The following is a 22,015-nucleotide window of genomic DNA, read 5'->3' on the forward strand; positions in this document are numbered from 1 at the left end:
GATTCCTTCCAGCATTTGTACAACTTCATTAATCATGAGTTCTACCCATCCAATAGAGCGCAGCTCTTTACACTTCATTTCTTGTCAGACTTAGTTTGTGTGACGACTGTACGTACTACCAAGCCTTATCTATCCATCCACTACAGCATCGGGAGTGACTGGACTGCCATCTAACAGTACAGGAGCTCCTGTTGTGTCTACATGTTTAAAGCATTTTTGCCATAGATGATTGCCGAGAAAGCCTTAAAGGGGTTGTGTAGGTCAGAAAACACATTTCAATATTTCATATTAGGGAGTTCTAAGGTAAAACTCAGGAGTCCGTGATTCAGGACCCTTATCTATTAGCCAGAGTAGGGCAGCTACACAGAGTCTCTCTATCTGGAGGACCTTGCATTGCATGGACAGCCTATTTTCAATGGAAACATAATTTCTCCAGTGGTGGAGGAGTTACATACAAAAAAAACAAGTCAGCACTCCCAACAAATAAATTAAATGTGAGCGTGCATGTAAGCCATGGCTGGACAAATCATATTATTTGATCAAAACATGTGGGCTAATCCGACATACAGTAAGGTTCGTCTGGCTCCCATGTTATACGGTCAGTATAAACAGTCTGTTTTGTTCGGATATTAAATATGTATAAGTGCTGAGGCACAGATTTCTGTTACTGTGTTTGTCGCAGCCATGGCTTACCTCTACCTTCACAGTTAACCTATTTGTTGGAAGTGCTGACATTTTGCATGTTTTGCATTGGTGTGAAAGTGGCTGCCTACGCTCTTATCTTTCACTCCATTCACCCATTTGTCTTGGCCCAGGTGGTTCAGTGAGAGTATATAGCCGGTATCCTGCATTCCAATTCATGTGAAGGCTTTTTTAGCCCAAAGAGAGGTGTCTTTTAGGAACCCATCCAATAAGGTTTGCCTGGACTTGTTGGATGGGCCCACATGTTTTGATCAAAATATGAGCTAAGAACCTTTCATTTTTATGTTGTTAGTATAAATAACAGTTGTGCAATTTTATTCAAATATAATCTGTATAAGAGCTGAAGCACGTGCCGCTATTATTGCAAAGGAACTGGACATTTACTGCTGGAACTCCTCACAGATTAAAACTGATCAATAGGGATCCCAGCAGTAAAACACCCTGCAATCAGGCGATCAACGTCTTGTTCACACACCCTTCTAATGAAAAAGAGATTGGACAAAATGGTCATTTAGGTTCATAGATGAGTTATAACTAGTATGGGGCCAGGAAATGTAAACTTTTATGCTATGTTATACTTTGTTATTCAAGTAAAAACTTGCAGTAACTTAATATTGATTTTTCTTCTAACTTTGCAGGAATTGGATAACTTAAACAAGTGGGGCCTTAATATCTTCCGAGTAGCAGAATATTCCAATAATCGTCCGCTGAGCTGTATTATGTACACCATATTTCAGGTGAGCTCTATGTTACATATTGGTCTAGGGCAGTGTTTACCAACTCCAGTCCTCAAGGTACCCCAACAGGACATGTTTTCAGGACTTCCATAGTATTGCACAGGTGATATAATGATTCGCAGAGCCTCAGACATTGCCATAGGTCTTCCTTCTATAGGTTATCTTGAAAATATGACTTTTTGGGGGTCGTGAGAACTGGAGTTGGGCAGTACTGATCTAGAGAAGGAGTGGATGATGACATTAATGGATGCAGCTGCCATGACTGTAAGGGATAAGAGTGCAAGTTAGGTTTATTTCTACCTCTCCAGCTACTGAGAAACTACAACTCCCATCATCCCATGCACAACTGAGTAAGATTACCTATCAATGGTTATGTCTTGTCTTCCGTTTGATCTTCTTAAATCCAAATGTTTTTTTTTTTTCCAACAGGAGCGAGAGTTGTGTAAGACCTTTAAGATCCCTGTAGACACACTAATCACCTACATGATGACCTTAGAAGATCACTACCATGCGGACGTGGCGTACCACAACAGCTTGCACGCCGCCGACGTCACACAGTCCACCCACGTGCTTCTCTCCACTCCAGCATTAGACGTAAGAGATCTCACGGAATTTGCATGGTTGTTTTTGTGTACGTTCTCGGGCACAATGACGTGGTCAACCGACTGCCTGACCAAACCCGAAACCTACCTGGTCTTAAAAACATTGCATTTACTCACTTCGTCAAGTAGGGTTTCATCTGTAGCTTCCAGCTCTGTAGGTGTCAACATCCTCAGCTGGCCTTTTGCTTCAGATTAAAGGATATGGGTGTACGTGTGCCAAGGATATGGGTGTAATACCATATTACTGGGCACCAGGGGCTTTGTCTGCTGTGTATGGGAAGTGTCATCTACTACATGACCAGGGGGCATAAACTCAACCGGGGCACAGACATTAGATTTCCACTGGTGGGTCTATGGGGGTTCCTGGACCTACCCCAATGTTTTTTAATTGTGAGTGAATTTTTAGCTGTTCCATCCCATTGATTTCCCTTTGGAGAACCTGCCTGGATAATGTAATTTGGCTTCATGGCAGTGCCCAGTGTACCCTTGTATTCACACTACTGACTACGGTTGGTAAACGGCTCAATGAGTTTCAGACTCGGGAAGGAATTAACCATTGAAGGTAATAAGTAGAGAGCGTTTTTTCCTGATACCTTACCGGCTGGCGATGACCTGCTGTAGCCGAGTGCCGCTCTGTGATGGAGTTACAGTCTATCCTCTTGAGCCCTCAGAAAAAATTAATAATGTACCGTGTAAACAGATGGAGATGGCAACGTGGACGTCACAAGTAACATAACCCAGCGCCTGATTACGTGGTCACATCTCGCTACCCAGACCACAGCGCAGACATCTGCAGTATCAAAGCCCTCAGCCCATTCACGTGTTTAATAATGTAGCATGAAGAAGTAAGAGAGGAAGGAAGACGTCTCCGTGTGTCCCCTATGTGCGGCCAGGAGGACAGGGCTTCTGATTGCGGTTCTTCTCAACCGCTGTTGTACAGAAACGCTTAACGTATAGACGGATCACAGCTGTAAATAGTATAGACAACAGACATAGATATACATAGAAACACTACGCATGCATATAAAGCAAGTCTATGTACAGGCAGGCGTATGGTAGATGCACACTGAAGCAAATCAAAAGTGCTCCTAAATTTTGGCACAAAAATTGTCCAAAGTAAGCCAACCAAGAGGCGGCATAAAGTTAGACAAGTGTCTGAAGACGCACCCAATTTATCATGACAGATTTGCAAGCCTAAGTGTGTTTTTTTTTTTTTTTGTTACAGATCTGCAGGTCATCTACAGCTAAAGTCACAACAATACATTTAGTTAATGGTTGTGCGGATATTCACTTTCCCATTGACCTCAATGGGGAACATGTTGAACGCATCAGTTTAAAGGAGTGACAGCCCGGATACGCTGGGGTTGGAGTGGAAGCACTGCTCCGACCTCCGTGTAGTGGCCGCACTCGTAATTGCAGGTGCAGCTCTCATTGGAATCAATAGAGACTTCAGTCTGCAAGCGCAGCGCCCATTGATTTCAGTGAGCACTGCGCCTGCAATTACAAGCGCCAGCCACTACACGGGGTCGGAGCAGCGGCTGCCTGGGAAACCCCTGTAAAAAAAATCAACACCGCAGATCAATTTCTGCACAAAAAAAAATTCCCACAATGTCTAGATGGGATTTGTTAAAATCTCATCTACTTCACCGCCTGCTGTATTCCACTGTGCATTGTCTACACACAACGTATGAAGACGGACACACAAGTGCGCATTCATACTAGAGATCTACTTACAGTTACAGAGCACGTATAGGTGTCTTCCTGATATGGAACGCCTTCTAATAACTTCCAATGATGTAAACTGCGTCTATCACGATGCGCCGGTCATGTTAACAAATGTTCCATCCGTATACACACAGAGACTCGGACATACATGCACATACACACCCCTGCCTTACTGGAGGATTGCTGGCTCTGCATTGGGCTGCGGCTGCCTATATGATGTATCTGCATGTGTTATCTTATGCCAGTTCTGAAACCATCCTTTTGTGGCCTGTGTATCCAATGCCCAGTAACCCCATGTAATAGGCAGTACATACATGTTCATAACATTTTGTTGCATGATGCCAGTGCAGGTTCCTGCTGTGGTTACTGAGACTATTGCATGGCCTTAAAGATGTGGCCTTGTTGGAAATTTTGCCCTTGTCATATGGCTTTTCTCCCCCTGGGAAATAATAAAGGGTAGTTTCCCACCTGCGTTGGGGATTCCCCTTTTTTGCTCCGTTTGGGGAGCAGAAAAGGGGAATCCCTGCGGTCAAACGGCTTCATCTCAGGATGGAACCGAACAGCACTGAATGAACGCCACTGACTATAATGGGGTCCGTTCGGTTTCCGCTCAGCTGCCCGGCTTTTGGACGGAAGAAAAATTCCTGCATGCAGTGCTTTTTCTTCCGGTATTTTGAGCCAGATCTGCAACAAACCTCCAACCGGAGATTCCAACGCAGATGTGAAACCGGCCTAAATTGCACACTTTTGTGGTAACTAAAAGCCCTTCGTCCCCAATGCAAAATTAGTAACAGGCCCCACCTACCATGCGCCATTTAATACTGGTGTTGTCTTATGTGGCCTCCGGACCCTCTCAGGAACCAACCCCCCTATACTTACATCCCTGTCATATCGCATGTGCACTAACCTCCTCTGTGTCCCCCGCCAGGCGGTGTTTACAGATCTGGAGATCTTAGCGGCGTTGTTTGCAGCTGCCATTCATGACGTCGACCACCCTGGAGTTTCCAATCAGTTTCTTATTAATACAAGTAAGTGGATCCGGCGTCTTGTGCAGATAAAGAGCTTATGTCCTGTGTGTGAATGAAAAACGAAATCTGCAGTACAAATGGCTCAGGGCGCGCAACACAACGCAGAACATCTGTCCTGTAATAAGAGGGGGCACAATCCCTGCTCCTCCGTATGTGTAATCGAAATAGTCGCAGGATTAGACAGATGACTGCAGCGCTGCATCACTGGGCATATGGCACGTATAGGATGGCCTGTGTCTCTGCAGCACGGAGTATACCGAGGCCCATCAGGAGCTGTATGATATATAGTGGGCATGTCTACCGATGTCTTACTGCGATAACATAACCATCACTTCTGATCACAGTCTGTGCCGATTCATTGCAGAATCCATCTATATTTGGAGCACTATGTTGTTCTGACTTGATACAATTTTTCTGCATACAGCCACCACTAGGGGAAGTACAGCTAGTGTGACATGTATTCACCTGTATGCAGTGAGCTCCCCCTACTGGTGGCTGCAGGCAGCCATTCTGACAGTATCAGAGGAAACCTTTCAGTGCACCACCTCTGTAAGGCTAAGCTTTAGTGATCATGGCAATGGCTTAAATAGGTGACTAGTGAATGATTTGTGGGTCACTTTGGCCACAACTGTATCACTCGGACCCCCGGTCATTGAAAGTTCCCCTTTTTTCTCACACTCAGATTCCGAGCTGGCATTAATGTACAATGACGAGTCCGTGCTGGAGAATCACCATCTGGCCGTGGGATTCAAGCTCCTGCAGGAAGAAAACTGTGACGTTTTCCAGAACCTGACGAAACGCCAACGTCAAATGATGAGGAAGATGGTGATTGACATGGTAAGAAGCTTCACGTGTCCTTCACAGCACCGCTTGCTTCAGGTACGGCAGCGAGACGTTGGGGCCTCCTGAGAAAACAGGCCTGATAGCGTCCGCTATCTGTGCGTTGTCCTGTATCCCCCTGTATACAGATCTTCTCATGCTTCCCAACAGGATATTATGTCGTACATCATCCCGCTGGGCACCTGCCAGCGCACCGCGTGACTGACCTCCTGCATAGCTTTCATCCTCGCTGTCAGTTATGCAGGGCCCCCATGCAGACAGCCTGACTAACACACTGATAGCGGGCTTATGTCATACGATTAAGGATGGATGGAGAGCAGCGCAGGTGGAGATGTCAGGAGAGTGCGCCAACGTGCTAAAATACTCCATCCAAAAGAAAATTCAGGTTTTGGTTAGGTTCTTCAGTGATCCAACAGAGCTTAGAGGGGCTTTCCAGGATCTAGTGTTGATAGCACGCGTACCCCCGACACATGAACATCCTGTATTATATTTTAGTGCTGCACTCTGTCTTCTGCTCATGTACATCCTGTAGTATACCCCAGAGCTGCACTCGCTGTTCTGCTGGTGGAATCACTGTGTACATACATTACCTATACAATCCTAATCCTGACTTCAATTATGTAGCTCAGGTTGTAACTTAAGATCAGTACAGGATAAGTAATGTATGTACACAGTGACTCCACCAGCAGAATAGTGAGTGCAGCTCTGGAGTATAATACAGGATGTAACTCAGGATCAGTACAGGATAAGTAATGTATGTACACAGTGACTCCACCAGCAGAATAGTGAGTGCAGCTCTGCAGTATAATACAGGATGTAACTCAGGATCAGTACAGGATAAGTGATGTATGTACACAGTGACTCCACCAGCAGAATAGTGAGTGCAGCTCTGGAGTATAATACAGGATGTAACTCAGGGTCAGTACAGGATAAGTAATGTATGTACACAGTGACCCCACCAGCAGAATAGTGAGTGCAGCTCTGGAGTATAATACAGGATGTAACTCAGGATCAGTACAGGATAAGTAATGTATGTACACAGTGACTCCACCAGCAGAATAGGGAGTGCAGCTCTGGAGTATAATACAGGATGTAACTCAGGATCAGTACAGGAGAAGTGATGTATGTACACAGTGACTCCACCAGCAGAATAGTGAGTGCAGCTCTGGAGTATAATACAGGATGTAACTCAGGATCAGTACAGGATAAGTAATGTATGTACACAGTGACCCCACCAGCAGAATAGTGAGTGCAGCTCTGCAGTATAATACAGGATGTAACTCAGGATCAGTACAGGATAAGTAATGTATGTACACAGTGACTCCACCAGCAGAATAGTGAGTGCAGCTCTGCAGTATAATACAGGATGTAACTCAGGATCAGTACAGGATAAGTAATGTATGTACACAGTGACTCCACCAGCAGAATAGGGAGTGCAGCTCTGGAGTATAATACAGTATGTAACTCAGGATCAGTACAGGAGAAGTGATGTATGTACACAGTGACTCCACCAGCAGAATAGTGAGTGCAGCTCTGAAGTATAATACAGGATATAACTCAGGATCAGTACAGGATAAGTAATGTATGTACACAGTGGCTCCTCCAGCAGAATAGTGTGTGCAGCTCTGGAGTATGATACAGGATGTAACTCAGGATCAGTACAGGATAAGTAATGTATGTACACAGTGACTCCACCAGCAGAAGAGTGAGTGCAGCTCTGGAGTATAATACAGGATGTAACTCAGGATCAGTACAGGATAAGTAATGTATGTACACAGTGACTCCGCCAGCAGAATAGTGAGTGCAGCTCTGGAGTATAATACAGGATGTAACTCAGGATCAGTACAGGATAAGTAATGTATGTACACAGTGACTCCACCAGCAGAATAGTGAGTGCAGCTCTGAAGTATAATACAGGATATAACTCAGGATCAGTACAGGATAAGTAATGTATGTACACAGTGACTCCTCCAGCAGAATAGTGTGTGCAGCTCTGGAGTATAATACAGTATGTAACTCAGGATCAGTACAGAAGTAGTGATGTATGTACACAGTGACTCCACCAGCAGAATAGTGAGTGCAGCTCTTAAGTATAATACAGGATATAACTCTGGATCAGTACAGGATAAGTAATGTATGTACACAGGGACTCCACCAGCAGAATAGTGAGTGCAGCTCTGGAGTATAATACAGGATATGTAATGTATGTACACAGTGGCTTAACTTTTTATGAAGATTAATTCTAATGTGTAGCTGGAGGTCTAAGGTGAAGATAATCTCTGGATAGCTTCCGGGTTCAATTGGGTAACAGAAAAAGGGGTTGCTTAGATTCTGTCTGGCGGCTGGTGATCCCAAGGCATTGGTGCACGGCGCAGGTGCCGTCCATGAGGCAGTGCCAGCAGGAAATGGGGCAGCTGTGCCGCATGGAGGAACTCTGTGCTGAACGAAATGGGGTTTCAGATACATTTATAACATTTTGGCAGCCATGTGTGGAGTTTATGTCCTCTGCGGAGTTTGAGACCCTGTTTTCCCAATGTATGATCCCTTGGAAGGAGGGAGCCTGTGATGACATTAAGTCCGGATCAGGAACATCTGTCGGATACATTCTGGTGTAGTTCTCCTCGCCGCCCCCCTCTCCTCTGTGTCTTATCCTTTCCCACGGTCCCATGTAATACCCCTTCGTCTAGTCCCTACATAAACGTCTATCCCTCCTTTCTTTACGTTACTTATCTAATTGACTTGCTATATTTGATTTATTTAGCCATTATATATGCTGCTTATTATTTCGAGGTCCTGTGAGGTTTCATATGTTTGTTTGTCTATTTCATGAAAATCCTTAATAAAAAAGGTTGAACAATAATCTCTGGATAGAAGATGGCACTTTACACAAAGCTGGTTATATATTTTTGGGGCTGAATTGTTTTTCAGTAGCAGTGACCTGATATATAGGAGGCTTCTGACCAGAGATGGGGTGACTGCTAATCTACAGATATTCCTAGTGATATACTCCAGAGTTCATTATACATATTTATTTATGAGAGATTCTGTCTTTAATCTTCCAGGTCCTGGCAACCGATATGTCCAAACATATGAGCTTATTAGCGGACCTGAAGACCATGGTGGAGACCAAAAAGGTGACCAGTTCTGGTGTCTTACTGCTAGATAACTACACAGACCGGATACAGGTGAGTACTAGTCCTTACACCATGAATGATATTCTAGTGTGTGGAGTGCAGGTAAACCTACTGAAAGTTATCACTCTGCACTCATTGCTCTAACCCTTTTATCAACCAGCATAAACTGTATGGTATAGCTTATCATTCTCGGTGTTCTGCAGCAGATTCTGCAGATTTTACTTGACTTAAGCCCCATTTACACACAAAGATGATCACTCAAAATTTGTTCAAGATAGGGAGAATGATCGTTTTGAGCGATCATTTGCATAAAGTACTAATGGGCACTAATGCCAATTAGTACTTTATCAGCTTTATATGTGTGCAAATGAACCTCCAGGAGTTGTTGCAGAACTCAGCAGAAGGTCTGAGCTCTGTAATTAGCTCTATTCAGCCACGAAGTGCTAAGAGACAACAATGTAATCTCGAGCTCCATTGTACATAACAGCCTGTAGCTGCACAGAGAATATAATGTTACCGTATCTCTTGCTCTCAGCATGCGGTCTGAATGATGTTTTTTATGCTGAACTAAAAATCATTGTTCAAAGGAAAAGTGCATGATGGTAGTATTTACACACAACGATTATCACTCAAAAGCCATTGCTTTACCAATTTTGAACAATAATCATTGCGTGTAAAAGGGCCTCTACCTTTCTCAGTCTTCAGGTGATCTCACACATTCCTCCTTCCATTAGGTGGAGATTTAAATGTATTTTCCCTTTTGTTTCTTGCTGTAGGTCCTCCGTAACATGGTGCATTGTGCTGATCTCAGCAACCCAACCAAACCACTCGAGCTGTATCGTCAGTGGACGGATCGCATCCTGGAGGAGTTCTTCAGACAAGGAGACAAAGAACGAGAGAGGGGGATGGAGATCAGCCCTATGTGTGACAAGCACACGGCCTCTGTGGAGAAATCACAGGTGAGAGATGGATGGCTAGGTTAATGAGTTGATGGCTGGACGGGTTAGTAGCTAGATAGGTTGATGGCTAGGTGGATAAATGAGATTCATGGCTGGATAGGTGGCTGCATGGGTTGGTGGTTGGGTGGATGGCTGAATAAGTTGATGGGTGGTTGAATAGGTTGATAGGTGGATCGATAGGTTGATAGGTGGGTGGAAGCATTGGGGAATGGATGGATAGATGGGTTGATGAGTGGCTCGATGGGTTGATGGGTGGATTGATGGGTGGCGCGATGGGTTGATGGGTGGCTCGATGGGTTGATGGGTGGCTCGATGGGTTGATCGGAGGCTCGATGGGTTGATCGGAGGCTCGATGGGTTGATCGGAGGCTCGATGGGTTGCTCAATAGGTTTATGGATGGCTCGATAGATTCATTCTATGTGGCAGAGCTGTGAGTGGATGGGTGGCTGGATAGGTTGATGGGTGGGAGGAAGTATTGGTGTGTGGATGGCTGGATAGGTTGAAGGGTGGGTGGAAGGATTGATGACTGGATGGGAGGGTGGAAGGATGGATACATATGCAGTGGATGGGTCAATGTGTAATAGATGGATAGACAAGAGGTATATAAGGGAGATAGGGATCTGTTCGGTTGCTATGAGCTAAGGCCTGTTTACACTTATGCCACCATTTTTAAATGCAAGTACAATTTGTAGTGGCATGTATATCACAATCTCACAGGCTGATCATATACTTTGTATTGCTTTCCTGAACATGCTTGTTTGCGGACAGAGGGTTATAAGGAATCCAGAAAAACTAGGTGACAACCTCAATAGATGCTGCTGTGGTAACCATATTGTCATCTCCTGGTTTATGTACTTGCATAATTAGACCTATTTTTACTACATAGCATCTTCCAACTTCTGTGAGATTTAATAAGACAGGAGACAATTATCAGCAACATGTAGCAGCCTATAGCTGAGGTTCTAATGGCACTACAGCCGGGAAGCCATGGGTTACCTTCTGTATAACACTTCCATCAGTTTCAGTCATCACAAGGGGCCATATCACAGTGCCAGCAGAACATTCACTGACTATTTTGGCCTCAGATGAAAGACTTGATAGATATTGTAGTGTCAGTCTGTCGTCATGTTTCTGTACTGCGGTCCATTGCCAAATCACAGCTAGAGCTCTAACCCAGAGATCACTCGGCACACGATATACGGCTTTGGCACGGGCCTACTGCTTCACTCGCTGGATCAAAGCTGCGGCATCGGCCACAAGAACCCTCTAAAATGATGCCATTCACTGATCTGTTGCTGGAGAACCGAAGAAGAATGAAATTAGTGTGCAGACATGGTTACCAGAGGATCGTCAAGACCTTCTGAGTTTCTTTGGTTTTGTTTTTTAACTAAACTTTTTGTGAATTTTATTCACATTTTATGTTATGTTACTGCCGTAGTACAAGACTTCAATCATCGGTGGGCAGATTCCTCGCGGATTCTGGTAGTTGTGAGGCTTCTGCTTGTAGTGGAACCCTTCTGAACTTGTAGATGACACCACTGCTCATAGATTGTTCAGCAGCTCATAGAATCTCTTTGGAGGGGGATGGGGGACTTGTTTGTATGGTGTCAACTTATTCCGCAGCGCTTTCAGGTAATTTATATATTACCCCCATCAAGCTGGGTGCTCATTTTACTGACCTCGGAAGGATGGAAGGCTTAGTCAACCTTACGGGATTGAACTTTCAACCTTCAGGTCCTGAGCGAGAGCCACGTGAGGCCTCAACAAAAGTAGCTTTATTGTATCCTGTTGAATTGCGTCACATGTGACCAGGTATTACGGTGGACTTAGACATCACATAAACCATGATTTCCCCCATTTTCCTGTATACATGCCTTTGCAGAGTAGATGTACTTTTAATAGCACAATGAGTGAAGCAGCTGGCAGACGCATCTGATGATGCTTCCCTGCCTAAAGCGTATAACCTGTCTGTAATGTGTTTGACCCATGTTTCATGTCAAGGGGAGTCTGGGTTTCCACCAATGTCAGCGAATGTCGTCTGAACTCACTGTAGTTGTCAAGAAGTCCATAGCAGTTCCAGCCATTGAAACAACCGTATACTTAGTAGTATCGTAGGAGAATAAGAACTCTGCATAGTGTAGGCAGTGGATGCCATGTGTATCGCTGCAATGAAGCTTCATCAGGTACACAATGTCCATAACCAGCCATAATAGTCTTACCTACTCCACGCTCTTGTGCTGCTCCATCTACTCTGACCTGCCCAGAAATCTGATTGGCTTTCTGTTTGAAGTGATGGAAACGTTTCCATGAAAGTTCAGCCCCCAGTCCGTCTGAAACAATTGTCACCTGAGGTGATCCAACTCGGCACATGAATTGTGTCTGTCTGTTCTATCGGGCTATCAAGGTCATTGAGACATCAGTCTGTCCATGACCACCATGAAGTTGACCACTGACGCAAAGATTATTCCTAATGATCCACGGTGGATGCTCCTTGTGGTCCATCAGTCGAAACACTTCAGATTTATCATAGTTGGAAAATATGTATTTGTGTAGACTGAAGTATTCGAATGACAAAGACTAACCAAACCCTCATCCAATCGGTGGAGAATCTTTGAGTCTTTGGCTCCTTTAGATTTGGCAGGAATTGCAAATGTAATGGATCTTTTCTTTCCTTTGTAGGTTGGCTTCATTGATTATATTGTCCACCCTCTGTGGGAGACGTGGGCAGACCTTGTACACCCGGACGCTCAGGATATCCTGGACACATTGGAGGACAACAGGGACTGGTACCAGGGCATGATCCCCCAGAGTCCATCTCCACCACCAGACGACCAAGATAAAGACGAGGAATCCTGCATCGATAAGTTCCAGTTTGAGCTGACGTTGGAGGAGGAAGCGGAGGAATCTGACAAGGACAGGAATAGTGGTATTGAGGAAGAAGAGGGTTCTCGCCAAACCCCTGACCTCTCAGAATACCATCCAGACATTGAGGAGGACACGACAACACAAGAAGGAGCAGTAGAACAGACTGACGACTCCTTAGAAAACACATCTCCGGAGGAGTCCTGAACCTTGCTGACACTTAAAAATAAAACTCTAAAGACGTAACTTAATAACACAAAGAACTATTTTACACGGAGATCAAAATGTGGTTTATTTCCAATTTCATATTTATTTAAATTTTTTTTTTTTGCTTTTTTAATTTTTTTCTTTCTTTTTGTTGTATTTTTTTGTATTCTCAAGGGGAACAAACACAATTACTGTAGATTCAGATACTTTGCACAGAATAGGAGTTTGTTGCCATAAGAAAGTTACAACACACTCTACAAACAAAAACTGTAACTTATTTTATTTTTAATACTTTTTTTTTTTTTGACCTCTTCAAAATTTTTTCTTTCCCTTTTCAAACGGATGCAACAAGGAAAAACCAAGTTTTAATTTCTATCTATTTGCGCATGCAGTGATAAGCCATTTTTTTCAGGAAAAAAAGAACAAAAACCCACCGAGAACTAAACCGAAAAAAACCATAACGAAATTTTCCTTTAATTTCATACAGTGGAACGTTGTCCTTTTTTATTGTTTTTTCTTCATTTTTTTGCTTTCTTTGTAAGACTACAAAGGAAAATCCTACTCGCTCAGCCAAGCTGGGGTCACTCCTGTGGATTATATTGTATTTTTTTAACTTTTTTTAAATTTTTTTTTTGTTTCGTCAGGGGTGAAGTAGGGACTCACAAGGACTGTGGAAGGGGTGTGCCTTTTATGTACATGTATTTTTGTGTCTTTAGTTGTGTGGCAAAATGGCGCTCCCACGGCAAAGGCTATCGCTGAACAGCAGCAGGGCTACAAGGTTTCACGGGCCTTGTGATCTATAAAATGCGTGCATGGTGTTCAAATGCTCCCCAGCGGGAGGGAAGGGGGTACAAGGTCAATCAAGGTAGAGGGGGGAATATCGGTCACCTCTGTTTGGTAGCCAAACGGTAAATGAATGTGGAATCCTTTAGCCTCCAAAAGACACTTTTTTTTTTTTATTTGGTATAAAAACTAAAAGAAGAAGAAAAAAAAACCGTAAAAAATAGTAATATTTTATTTAAATTTATCCTTCTCTTTACTCTCGTAACATAGATATATCTATATATATAATATATATTTTCTAAATGCTTATAATTTATCGATCGCCTTTCTCTCATGAGATTCACGTCGACGCCATAGATTTATAGGAGGTTGCAGCAAGAGCGGAAAATTAACAAAAAAATGTAAAAAAATGTTTAAAAAAAAAAAAAAGGACTAATAGACAGGGAACAGAATGATTGTCAATGTAGAAGCCTCTTGCAGCTTGGCTGAAAGTCTTCCTCAACTGTACTTTTCGTTAATTTTGCACGTACTGGCAATACACTCACAGCAAAGCGGTTTCTAGGAGACGGCAAGCTGCAAAAGTGTCTGTGGGGGAGGGGTGCGGGGACGAGGGGAGTATGTCATAGGTTGACTTTCCACCAGCAGTTTGCTTTCTTTTTACATTTTTAAAAAAATATTTTCTATGTTGTATCATGTGGTTTTTTTATATTTTTGTATTTATTTTTGTTGCCAAAAATCCCTGCAAATCTGTAAGCTGTGTCTATGAAAGATGGAGATTGTTCACAAATCTCTTGCGTTGTGTCGGTAATCTCACTAGAACTGATTTTGAAGAATGATGGATGTTCCTCTGCTGAACTAGCAGAGTCCATGCATTCATAACTCTGCTGGCGCTCAGGCGGCAGGACCTCGCATCGTTATGGTGCCACCTGCTCGATAGTGTCTGTATGGAGAGTCTGTCCTTATCAGAGATGTAGACTGCAATATCGGAGTAGGCCTTTCCTGTTTTTAACTTTTCCAGTATTTTTATTGTTTTGTGCTAAGCTTCATTTTAGAATAAATAGTTGTCTTAAATCTCCCTAATCTAAATATTACCCCACTTTAACCTGTTGGGATCAAGCACTGTAAATTTACGGCACCTGGTCCCGGGCTTAAAGCCTAGCCGGATGTAAAATTACAGTGAGGATTAAAGCCTCCTTCTCTGTAATCAATCAGAGGCAGGATGGGCTGTTAGTGACAGCTGATAACACGGAGGAGAAGGCAGGAGGGGGTTTTAACCCTTTCTGTCTTCTCCTACCCTGAGTACACAGTGCTCAATGAGCGCTGTGTACTGAAAAGTGAAAGCAGAAGTGTAACTTCCACCACGGGAGCCTGGGGTCATGTAACCGCCGGGATTTCCTGCTACAGCAGAGCTTATAGGGTCCCAGAAGACCCTGATCAGCTCTGCCAGTGACTATTGTCAGTAAAGGGGGATGTTTTCCCTGTAACTCGAGCTCCTATGGATGCCCCAGCTACATTGGAAAAAGGTCAAATAAAAAAAAACATGCTAATGTCTCCCAGAGGTCTTACATGATGTCATGGGGAACATAGATAGTAAAAACCATAATTACATACATCAGTAAAAAAGAATTACAGAATAAAACAACAATACATGCATAAGAAAGAAAATAACCCAAAGCCGACGCTATGAGCGCCCTGTAATCTAAACCTATATCAACATGTACGAGACAAAATGAGGAACCCGTTCCCGTATTTTAGCGTAAATGTACTAATTTAAAAAAAATCACTATAAATGTTAAAATAATTTTTTTAGCTTTTTACCCCCAATAAAACTAAAAAAAGTCAGTGAAAAAGATATTTAAAAAATCACCCTATGTGTCACGGGGAAAAAAGCACAGCAAAAATAATTTTGGTAGCTAAAGGAAAAAAAACAGGGCAGTAAAACGGACACATGGGTAAAATGCCTAAAAAGTGTCAGGTCCTTGAGGTACAAAGCAGCCTGGTCCTTAAGGGGTAATGCTTTTCTTTAATTTATCTTGGGCTCCGTGCCCGACTAAATGGTCTGGAACCCCCTCACCGATGAGAAAAAAATAGTTGTGGAGAAACTAGTCAAAAAGTACAGAGCCGGGTCCTTCCGGGAAGTTACATAATCCAGTATTAACTATGACCGCTCATCTTCCCCGTTGCATCTATGTATTGGTTCCACAGCTGATGCATTGTGGTCAGGGTTTCTGTAAAGCCCGGTGGCAATGGCTTTATTTTGTAAAAATTTACAATGTTAATCAGATCTTTCCAAAAACTATCAGTACTCTCAAAATTGGCACCATCATCCCAATGCCCACCAGGCTCCATAAAGCCTACGTTCACGGCATGCAGTCATCCAGTTGACTTGGGCTGTCAGTTTGTAAAGCACTGAGTGACATAACTGAGATTGGAGGCGTACCTTGCCTTATCTGCCGATGGCAGTGAGTAGACCTTCTCCTAAATAATGTCCACACCAAGATGGCCACGTCGAAGGCATATTGGGATATTTACCAGCCCATCTTGAGAAGCAGCTTACAGATGGCAATATAGATGTATTTATTTATCGTTGCATTTGCCTTAAGCCAAAATTTGTTTGCCATAATGTCATGAATCCTTTTGTTCTGTGTTTATTTTTATGTGAAAGGGCTGTCCGGGGTGAAAAGAGGGTGGAGAACGAAAAACAAAAAGTTTTCTTTTATTTTTATTGTGCGTTTTTAAGATGTTGTTATATATTTTGTTTTCTGCGTGGCTTGGCATAAACTTGCATCCTTCCAAAGATTCTAATTACAGAGCATTGTACGGGGAGACTGAGGCTATTGAGGACCTTCTGTGTGCCCGCAGTGTTGGGTAATGCGGTTGATAACTTTTTGAATGTTGTAACTATGAGAATAGACTTTGGGTAATTTTACACGGGACGACTGTCAGACACTTCAGTGCCCGAGAGCCGTCCCAGCGATTATCGCACCCGTGCTCTTACACTGGAGTGTTAATCGCTCACTGAATGGAGGTGGAGCTCGCCAGAGATCTCTTCCGGCTGCCCACCTCCATCCAGCGTAAACAGGCAGCCCTTCATAGATAAACGACTACCTGTTCACATGGGCCGACAATTGCTTAGCTTTTTGGTGAGCTGAAAATAAGCGACTCTGACAAGTCAGTGGTTGTCGCTCACTTGCCCTCTTGGGTCCCATGTTTACACGGGGCAACAGTCGCCTACAATTTCTCTGTGGAGCAATGACTCGGATGACTCTGTCCGTGTAAGAGTACCCATAGCAGTGATAGCTGGAGGAGGGGTCATTGATGGCGGGTATCCCGTGGATGACTTCCACCGCCTTGGGGGATATGACATTTGGATCAACTGGCATCTTTTATACAAATGAATGATCCTTTACTCCATGGCTATAAAAGGCATCAAGGCATTCAGACGACTTATCTCTTGACCAGGGCTGGCAGTCGTGTGCCAATTGGTCACATAATGTAGAGCCGTCATGCTTTATGCCTTTAAGATCTTTAATGGATTACTATCACAAACCTGGTAAGTGCGTTTCTAGTATGCGGTGGATATTTGCTTGAGTGGAATATTCTAGAAGAGGACTTCTCACCAGATTAGGCAAAGCTTTACGTTGGCATCTGTAAAATGGCCTATGAAAGCTGAACCAGGCAAAGACCTCCGAAGTGCCACTCATGGGGCTGAAAAAATGTGATGTCATATATGCCCCTCCCCTTTGTGAGCTCTTTCAGCCATTCATCAGAGCCAAGAGAGGTCATGTGACACACTTCTGTGCCTCCCTAATTCTTAGCGAGATGGAAACGGGGCTCGTTGACTGGTGGGTGCAAGCACTTATGTAGTACGTCCAGTTGTGCTCACTAGTTCGACTTTGGTAGATAATTTTACAGATGCCCCAAAGTAAAAATTTGACTTGAACTGTATTGTAGAATCTTTTCAGGTTTGCAGTAATTGTCCCGAGGTGTAAAGATGTCTCCCACACGGGGAAGGCTCCGCGACTGTCAGAGTAGCAATTGTCAGGTTTTTCACAATTTGGCCTTTAGTGAGAGACCAAATCATTATAAGCAAGGAAGGCGGAACAGACAGCTGCTCTTGGGAGTGAGGCTGTCAGGTAGCACCTTACTGACATGCATCACGCCTTATGAGAAGATCTTCTATAATACCTTGTCCAGCTCTTACTAATCCAAATGAATGGTCCGGCATTTCAGCGCCATGCTTTAACTGACACATGCAGTTCCACTTCTCACCACTGCTAGCAGCAAAGACTGTCCAAAGACCATTGCGCCCCTAGTGGTGATAAAAAGTCATTAAAGTGCGATCAGTTTGGAGTGAACTGTGACCTAGCAGTGGCAGACCACTCATTTTACTTAACTACGCATCTTTTGCAGAAAAAATACGTGAAATTTTTTTAAGTCGGGTTGGTGGAGGTACAAATAGTTGAAAAGGGTCATTTAGAAGATCATGGTGGTCTCTGAGGCGGGGCCACATTGCTTTGTGCTCTGTTTCTCTATCTGAAAGGTCTAAGGTTTGCACTGTATGCTCACCTTATATAAGGTATACACTGCAGCCTTTCCTGTGACACTAACCTGTATCGAGGAATAGATCAGCCATTCACCGTCATGGAAGTCATGTCCGCTATTCCATGCTGTCTCAAGTGTCTTCATCGTCATTTTGCTTGCCGCTCACTGAATTCCAAGCGAGCGAGCGCACTAAATGACTACGTATGAGTGTGCGCTAACACTTCCTGAATTTTGCACGCCTGTAGACATTGTTCTAAGTGTTTGGGTCGATCTACTGTATTCAGTGTTCTACTGTCTATCATTGGGATCTAGTTGATCCCACCCCAACGTTTGACTAACCGTTAACCAGAGAATCTTCGTTTTTCATAAACGTGTAGTAGATTATATGATGTCATGGATCACTTCTTGTTTTTCGGTAAAAAGCCAATTGAGACTAATTCCAGCAATGTCTGAAAGGGCTAAGTGATAATGGGATCCCCAGACTGTGGGTGAAACCGATAGGGGATTAGTCTCCGTCCATCTACCTAATTGCTCAGATAGTACTCAGCGGGTGGATCTTAGATCCCCAGTAGTCGGGATAGTTAGTTTAGTTATCATCTCAGTCACTTCTCTGCTTGGAGGCGGCTATACAGGAGCAGTTGTCGTGGTTGGTGAAATATTGGTAAATCTGGCACTGTTGCCAGTAAGATGGTCCAATTCAGTCCCTACACATCCCTATCGTATTCCAGACCTCGTCATTATAGTGGGAGTAATGTCAGGAAGATAGGACTTTCTAGAAGCTGAAACCATATGGAGATTTTTGGTACTCATCATTGTATACCACAGTAAGCCCACTAATATGCGCTATATCACACCACAATAACACTTAGCCTTAGCTCACATAGTATGCATCGTGGGATGAATTTCTTTATATCTGCTACTATGGGGGATGGGATGTAACTGAAGTGAAGTTCTAGGAGAATTTTTCAAAAATATACATGCAACATTATTTAAAGAAGTTGTCGCACTTCTAGCTGTTTTGTTGCAGGAAGCATACAGCTCCGTACATTGTGCAGTGGCCAGGATTGGTACTGCAGGATGAGTTCCATTTACTTAAATAGGCCTGCAGTACACAATATATGGAGCTGTCTGCTTGAAGTGGGACAGCCGCTTTAAAGGGCCACTGAACCATTACCATCTGACCTGCATTCGTTGTGCAGATGAATGCAATCTATTTTTTCCTGATGGCAGCCATGGTGGACTCTAAAAGCTTCAATATGATTAGTTCTAGGAAGTACAGAAAAGCCTCTGCCCCGATAACCAGGGCTTTGTTTACCTTCATGATAGATTTAGTGGCCCCGTAAAGATTGCACACATTCACCGTATCCCTATCTCTACTGCACTATCAAGTGGAATTTTGACGTTCATCTTTACATTCGCCAGACGCTCGCTGTGTGATGCTTAACAAACATGGAAGGCCCCGTTTTCTGTCTGGCGCCAAGGGATGTTAAATGGTTTCAAGGTGTCTGTAGAGAGAGCAAGGCTTGGCCTCAGCAGCTTAGGTCACAGTCTCCGTCCTAACGATGTGCTACTCAGTATTAAGTACCATCAGGCCTCGCTTATAGAGAGGTCATGTATCCACATCTCCAGTTTAGTATGACATGTTGGTCGTGTGTTACATGGAGGACGGATCTATCCATTCTCTGGTATTAAATGCTGAATGTAATTTTTTTTTACATTTTAGATTGGTCACTTTTTAGGGTCAATTATCAACTTTGTACAAAAATAATGGTTACTTCGTTACAAAAATACTCATAGTTTTATCTGCAGCATAACCGGCCGCTGTTTCAGCTCATCTGGTGTGTTGTACTCGAAGGCATGTTACGAAACCGGGTGATGAACACTGAGGCACTGGTGCGACTTGTTGGCAGTGAAATTGAAGATGTTCCGTAAAATAAGCTTTAATTTGGCTTTTAGCGCGTTTCGAGGTTCACAAACCTCTTCATCAGACAGCCATATAAGTATGGGGTTACATGGTAATTCCTCATGGTCAGATATGCAAAGGCAGTCAAGACAGTTGGTGGCCAAAAGTATATCGAGTGGGTGGCCGATGGCTTCACTCTCCTTCAAATAGACACCTGCCAAAAGGTTGTACCAGTGCCTCAGTTTTTTACTCGGAATATCCAATGGTAACCGGACCTTGCTCTACACTGCATTTACAACAGCTTCTAGCCGGGCGCATAGTAATGTGCTTTCTCTGTTATAGATTCCCTCTCCTGGGTTGCTCTGCCCGGCTCTCTTCCTTCTTTTTCTGTATACTACTTTAGGGCATGTCATTGCATCAGTTTAAAAATGGGTGAAATCATGAAATGCAATGTTTTAGCTATAGACTACAAGGTTATAAGATGTTGCCACGTGGCACTATATAATCCCGTAGCCTCAGGCTAAGCTCCTGGTATTAATATTTTGTGTGACAGTATAAGCAAAGAGGAGAATACATTTATAACTTGAAAACCTAGCCTGGTTGGGGCTTAGGCCGTGCCCATGGCGGTTTCATCATTTTGGTATCTGATACTCAGATGACTGACTGGTCATGCATCAAAAGCTGTTGCCCCATTGTTAACTTGGAGCATACAAGTGCCCTGTGGGTTTCTCAAAGCAACCCTTCAGGCCTGGAGAAACAAAGATGGCCGCACAAGCTTCTCAGACTAACTGATGTACACTGTGTATGCCTCATTAGTTGAAGACACACTATATCTGCATTGATTAACCAGAGCTGGCCCGTCGGAGCAGCATGTAGTGTCTTGCACACTGTGTGCAGAATGCAATATTAGTCATAGAAGTGATTTGGCCATCTTCGTGTCACCAAACCCAAAGGGTCGTTTTTAGCTTCTTGGCATTTGCTGTAAACTCCCCTTTATAAAGGGAATCTGTCGCTGCAGCCATACAATTTCTTCAAGGTGTAAGATTCTTACCAATATCCCAACACCGGTACCCTGAGGTCTTTTTTTTATGTTTCTGCCTTTCCTCATTACTTCTGTGTCATTGATGTGTAATATCTGAAGCAATTAGGTGACGTCCACCACTAGTGGAGGCCGCAGTGCCTCCTCACCGTCCAGTGCGGGATATGAAAAGGGTCAAAAATGTCTGTTTTGTTAGGAAGAAAGATGAACATTGAGAAAAATAATTTGATGAAATGCCATTTCTGTACACAGTACTGTAGCACTTGTTTTTTCTATTTTAGCCATCACTTATTAATTAACTCTTGCAGCCCCGGAGGGACTTTACGATGCAGCATTATTGAAGGACTCCTCGGGGGCTGTGTGGAGTTTCCCCCCTGCTCTGCTGGAAGGGAGGGGTGGAGCTTACATCTCCTGCATCCGGCAGTGGAGGGGTTAAGCCTCAATTGAATCCTTTAATGGTTCTTGTACAGTTTTTTTCTTTTTTTTTTTATTCCGTTTTGCGAGTGGTTGGTTTAAAATAATGAACAAAAAGAAAATATAAAAAAAAAAAACTATGGAAATCTCTAGAATTTTTTTGTACATATGTAATGTTAAGATTGTACATTTCTTCTATGGGTGGGCGCCTCACGTTTGAGAGGTGCTGATACTGTCAATGCTCCTGGTGAGACACATAGCTGCATTCTATGTATATTTATATGGTGTAATATAGACAAATTGAGAATTGTAGAGTCGTTATTTCTGAAATTGTTGTATCACATTGCACTGTCCTCTGTACCTTACCAAATCATGAATTACAGCTTCTGAACTGAACCATAACCGCACCTCGAGTCTCTCTATTCCCCACAATCCTCTGCAACTATTGCAATACAGGGTCTATTAGAAGTGCTCACAAACTCTAGGGTGCAGGTGCATCCAGGTCTGGTGCTGCGGGGCGCTTCTACGCAAGACG

At 43.5% G+C, this 22,015-nt stretch overlaps 1 protein-coding gene across 2 annotated transcripts in view; it reads left to right on the plus strand.

Annotated features, from left to right (window-relative positions):
• PDE4A (phosphodiesterase 4A) overlaps nt 1–21,787 on the plus strand; it is a 267,489-nt gene extending 245,702 nt beyond the window's left edge. For both annotated transcript variants that reach the window (XM_066593577.1, XM_066593578.1), the window contains exons 9-15: nt 1,341–1,439; nt 1,869–2,033; nt 4,695–4,794; nt 5,477–5,631; nt 8,697–8,819; nt 9,545–9,727; nt 12,407–21,787. In XM_066593577.1, coding sequence (XP_066449674.1) covers nt 1,341–1,439; nt 1,869–2,033; nt 4,695–4,794; nt 5,477–5,631; nt 8,697–8,819; nt 9,545–9,727; nt 12,407–12,796 — 1,215 coding nt within the window. In that variant the 3' untranslated portion in view covers nt 12,797–21,787. The remainder of the gene's footprint in view (nt 1–1,340; nt 1,440–1,868; nt 2,034–4,694; nt 4,795–5,476; nt 5,632–8,696; nt 8,820–9,544; nt 9,728–12,406) is intronic.
• Nucleotides 21,788–22,015: the final 228 nt, after the last annotated feature.

This window comes from Eleutherodactylus coqui, chromosome 2 (genome assembly GCF_035609145.1).
Source record: "Eleutherodactylus coqui strain aEleCoq1 chromosome 2, aEleCoq1.hap1, whole genome shotgun sequence".
Lineage (NCBI taxonomy): Eukaryota > Metazoa > Chordata > Amphibia > Anura > Eleutherodactylidae > Eleutherodactylus > Eleutherodactylus coqui.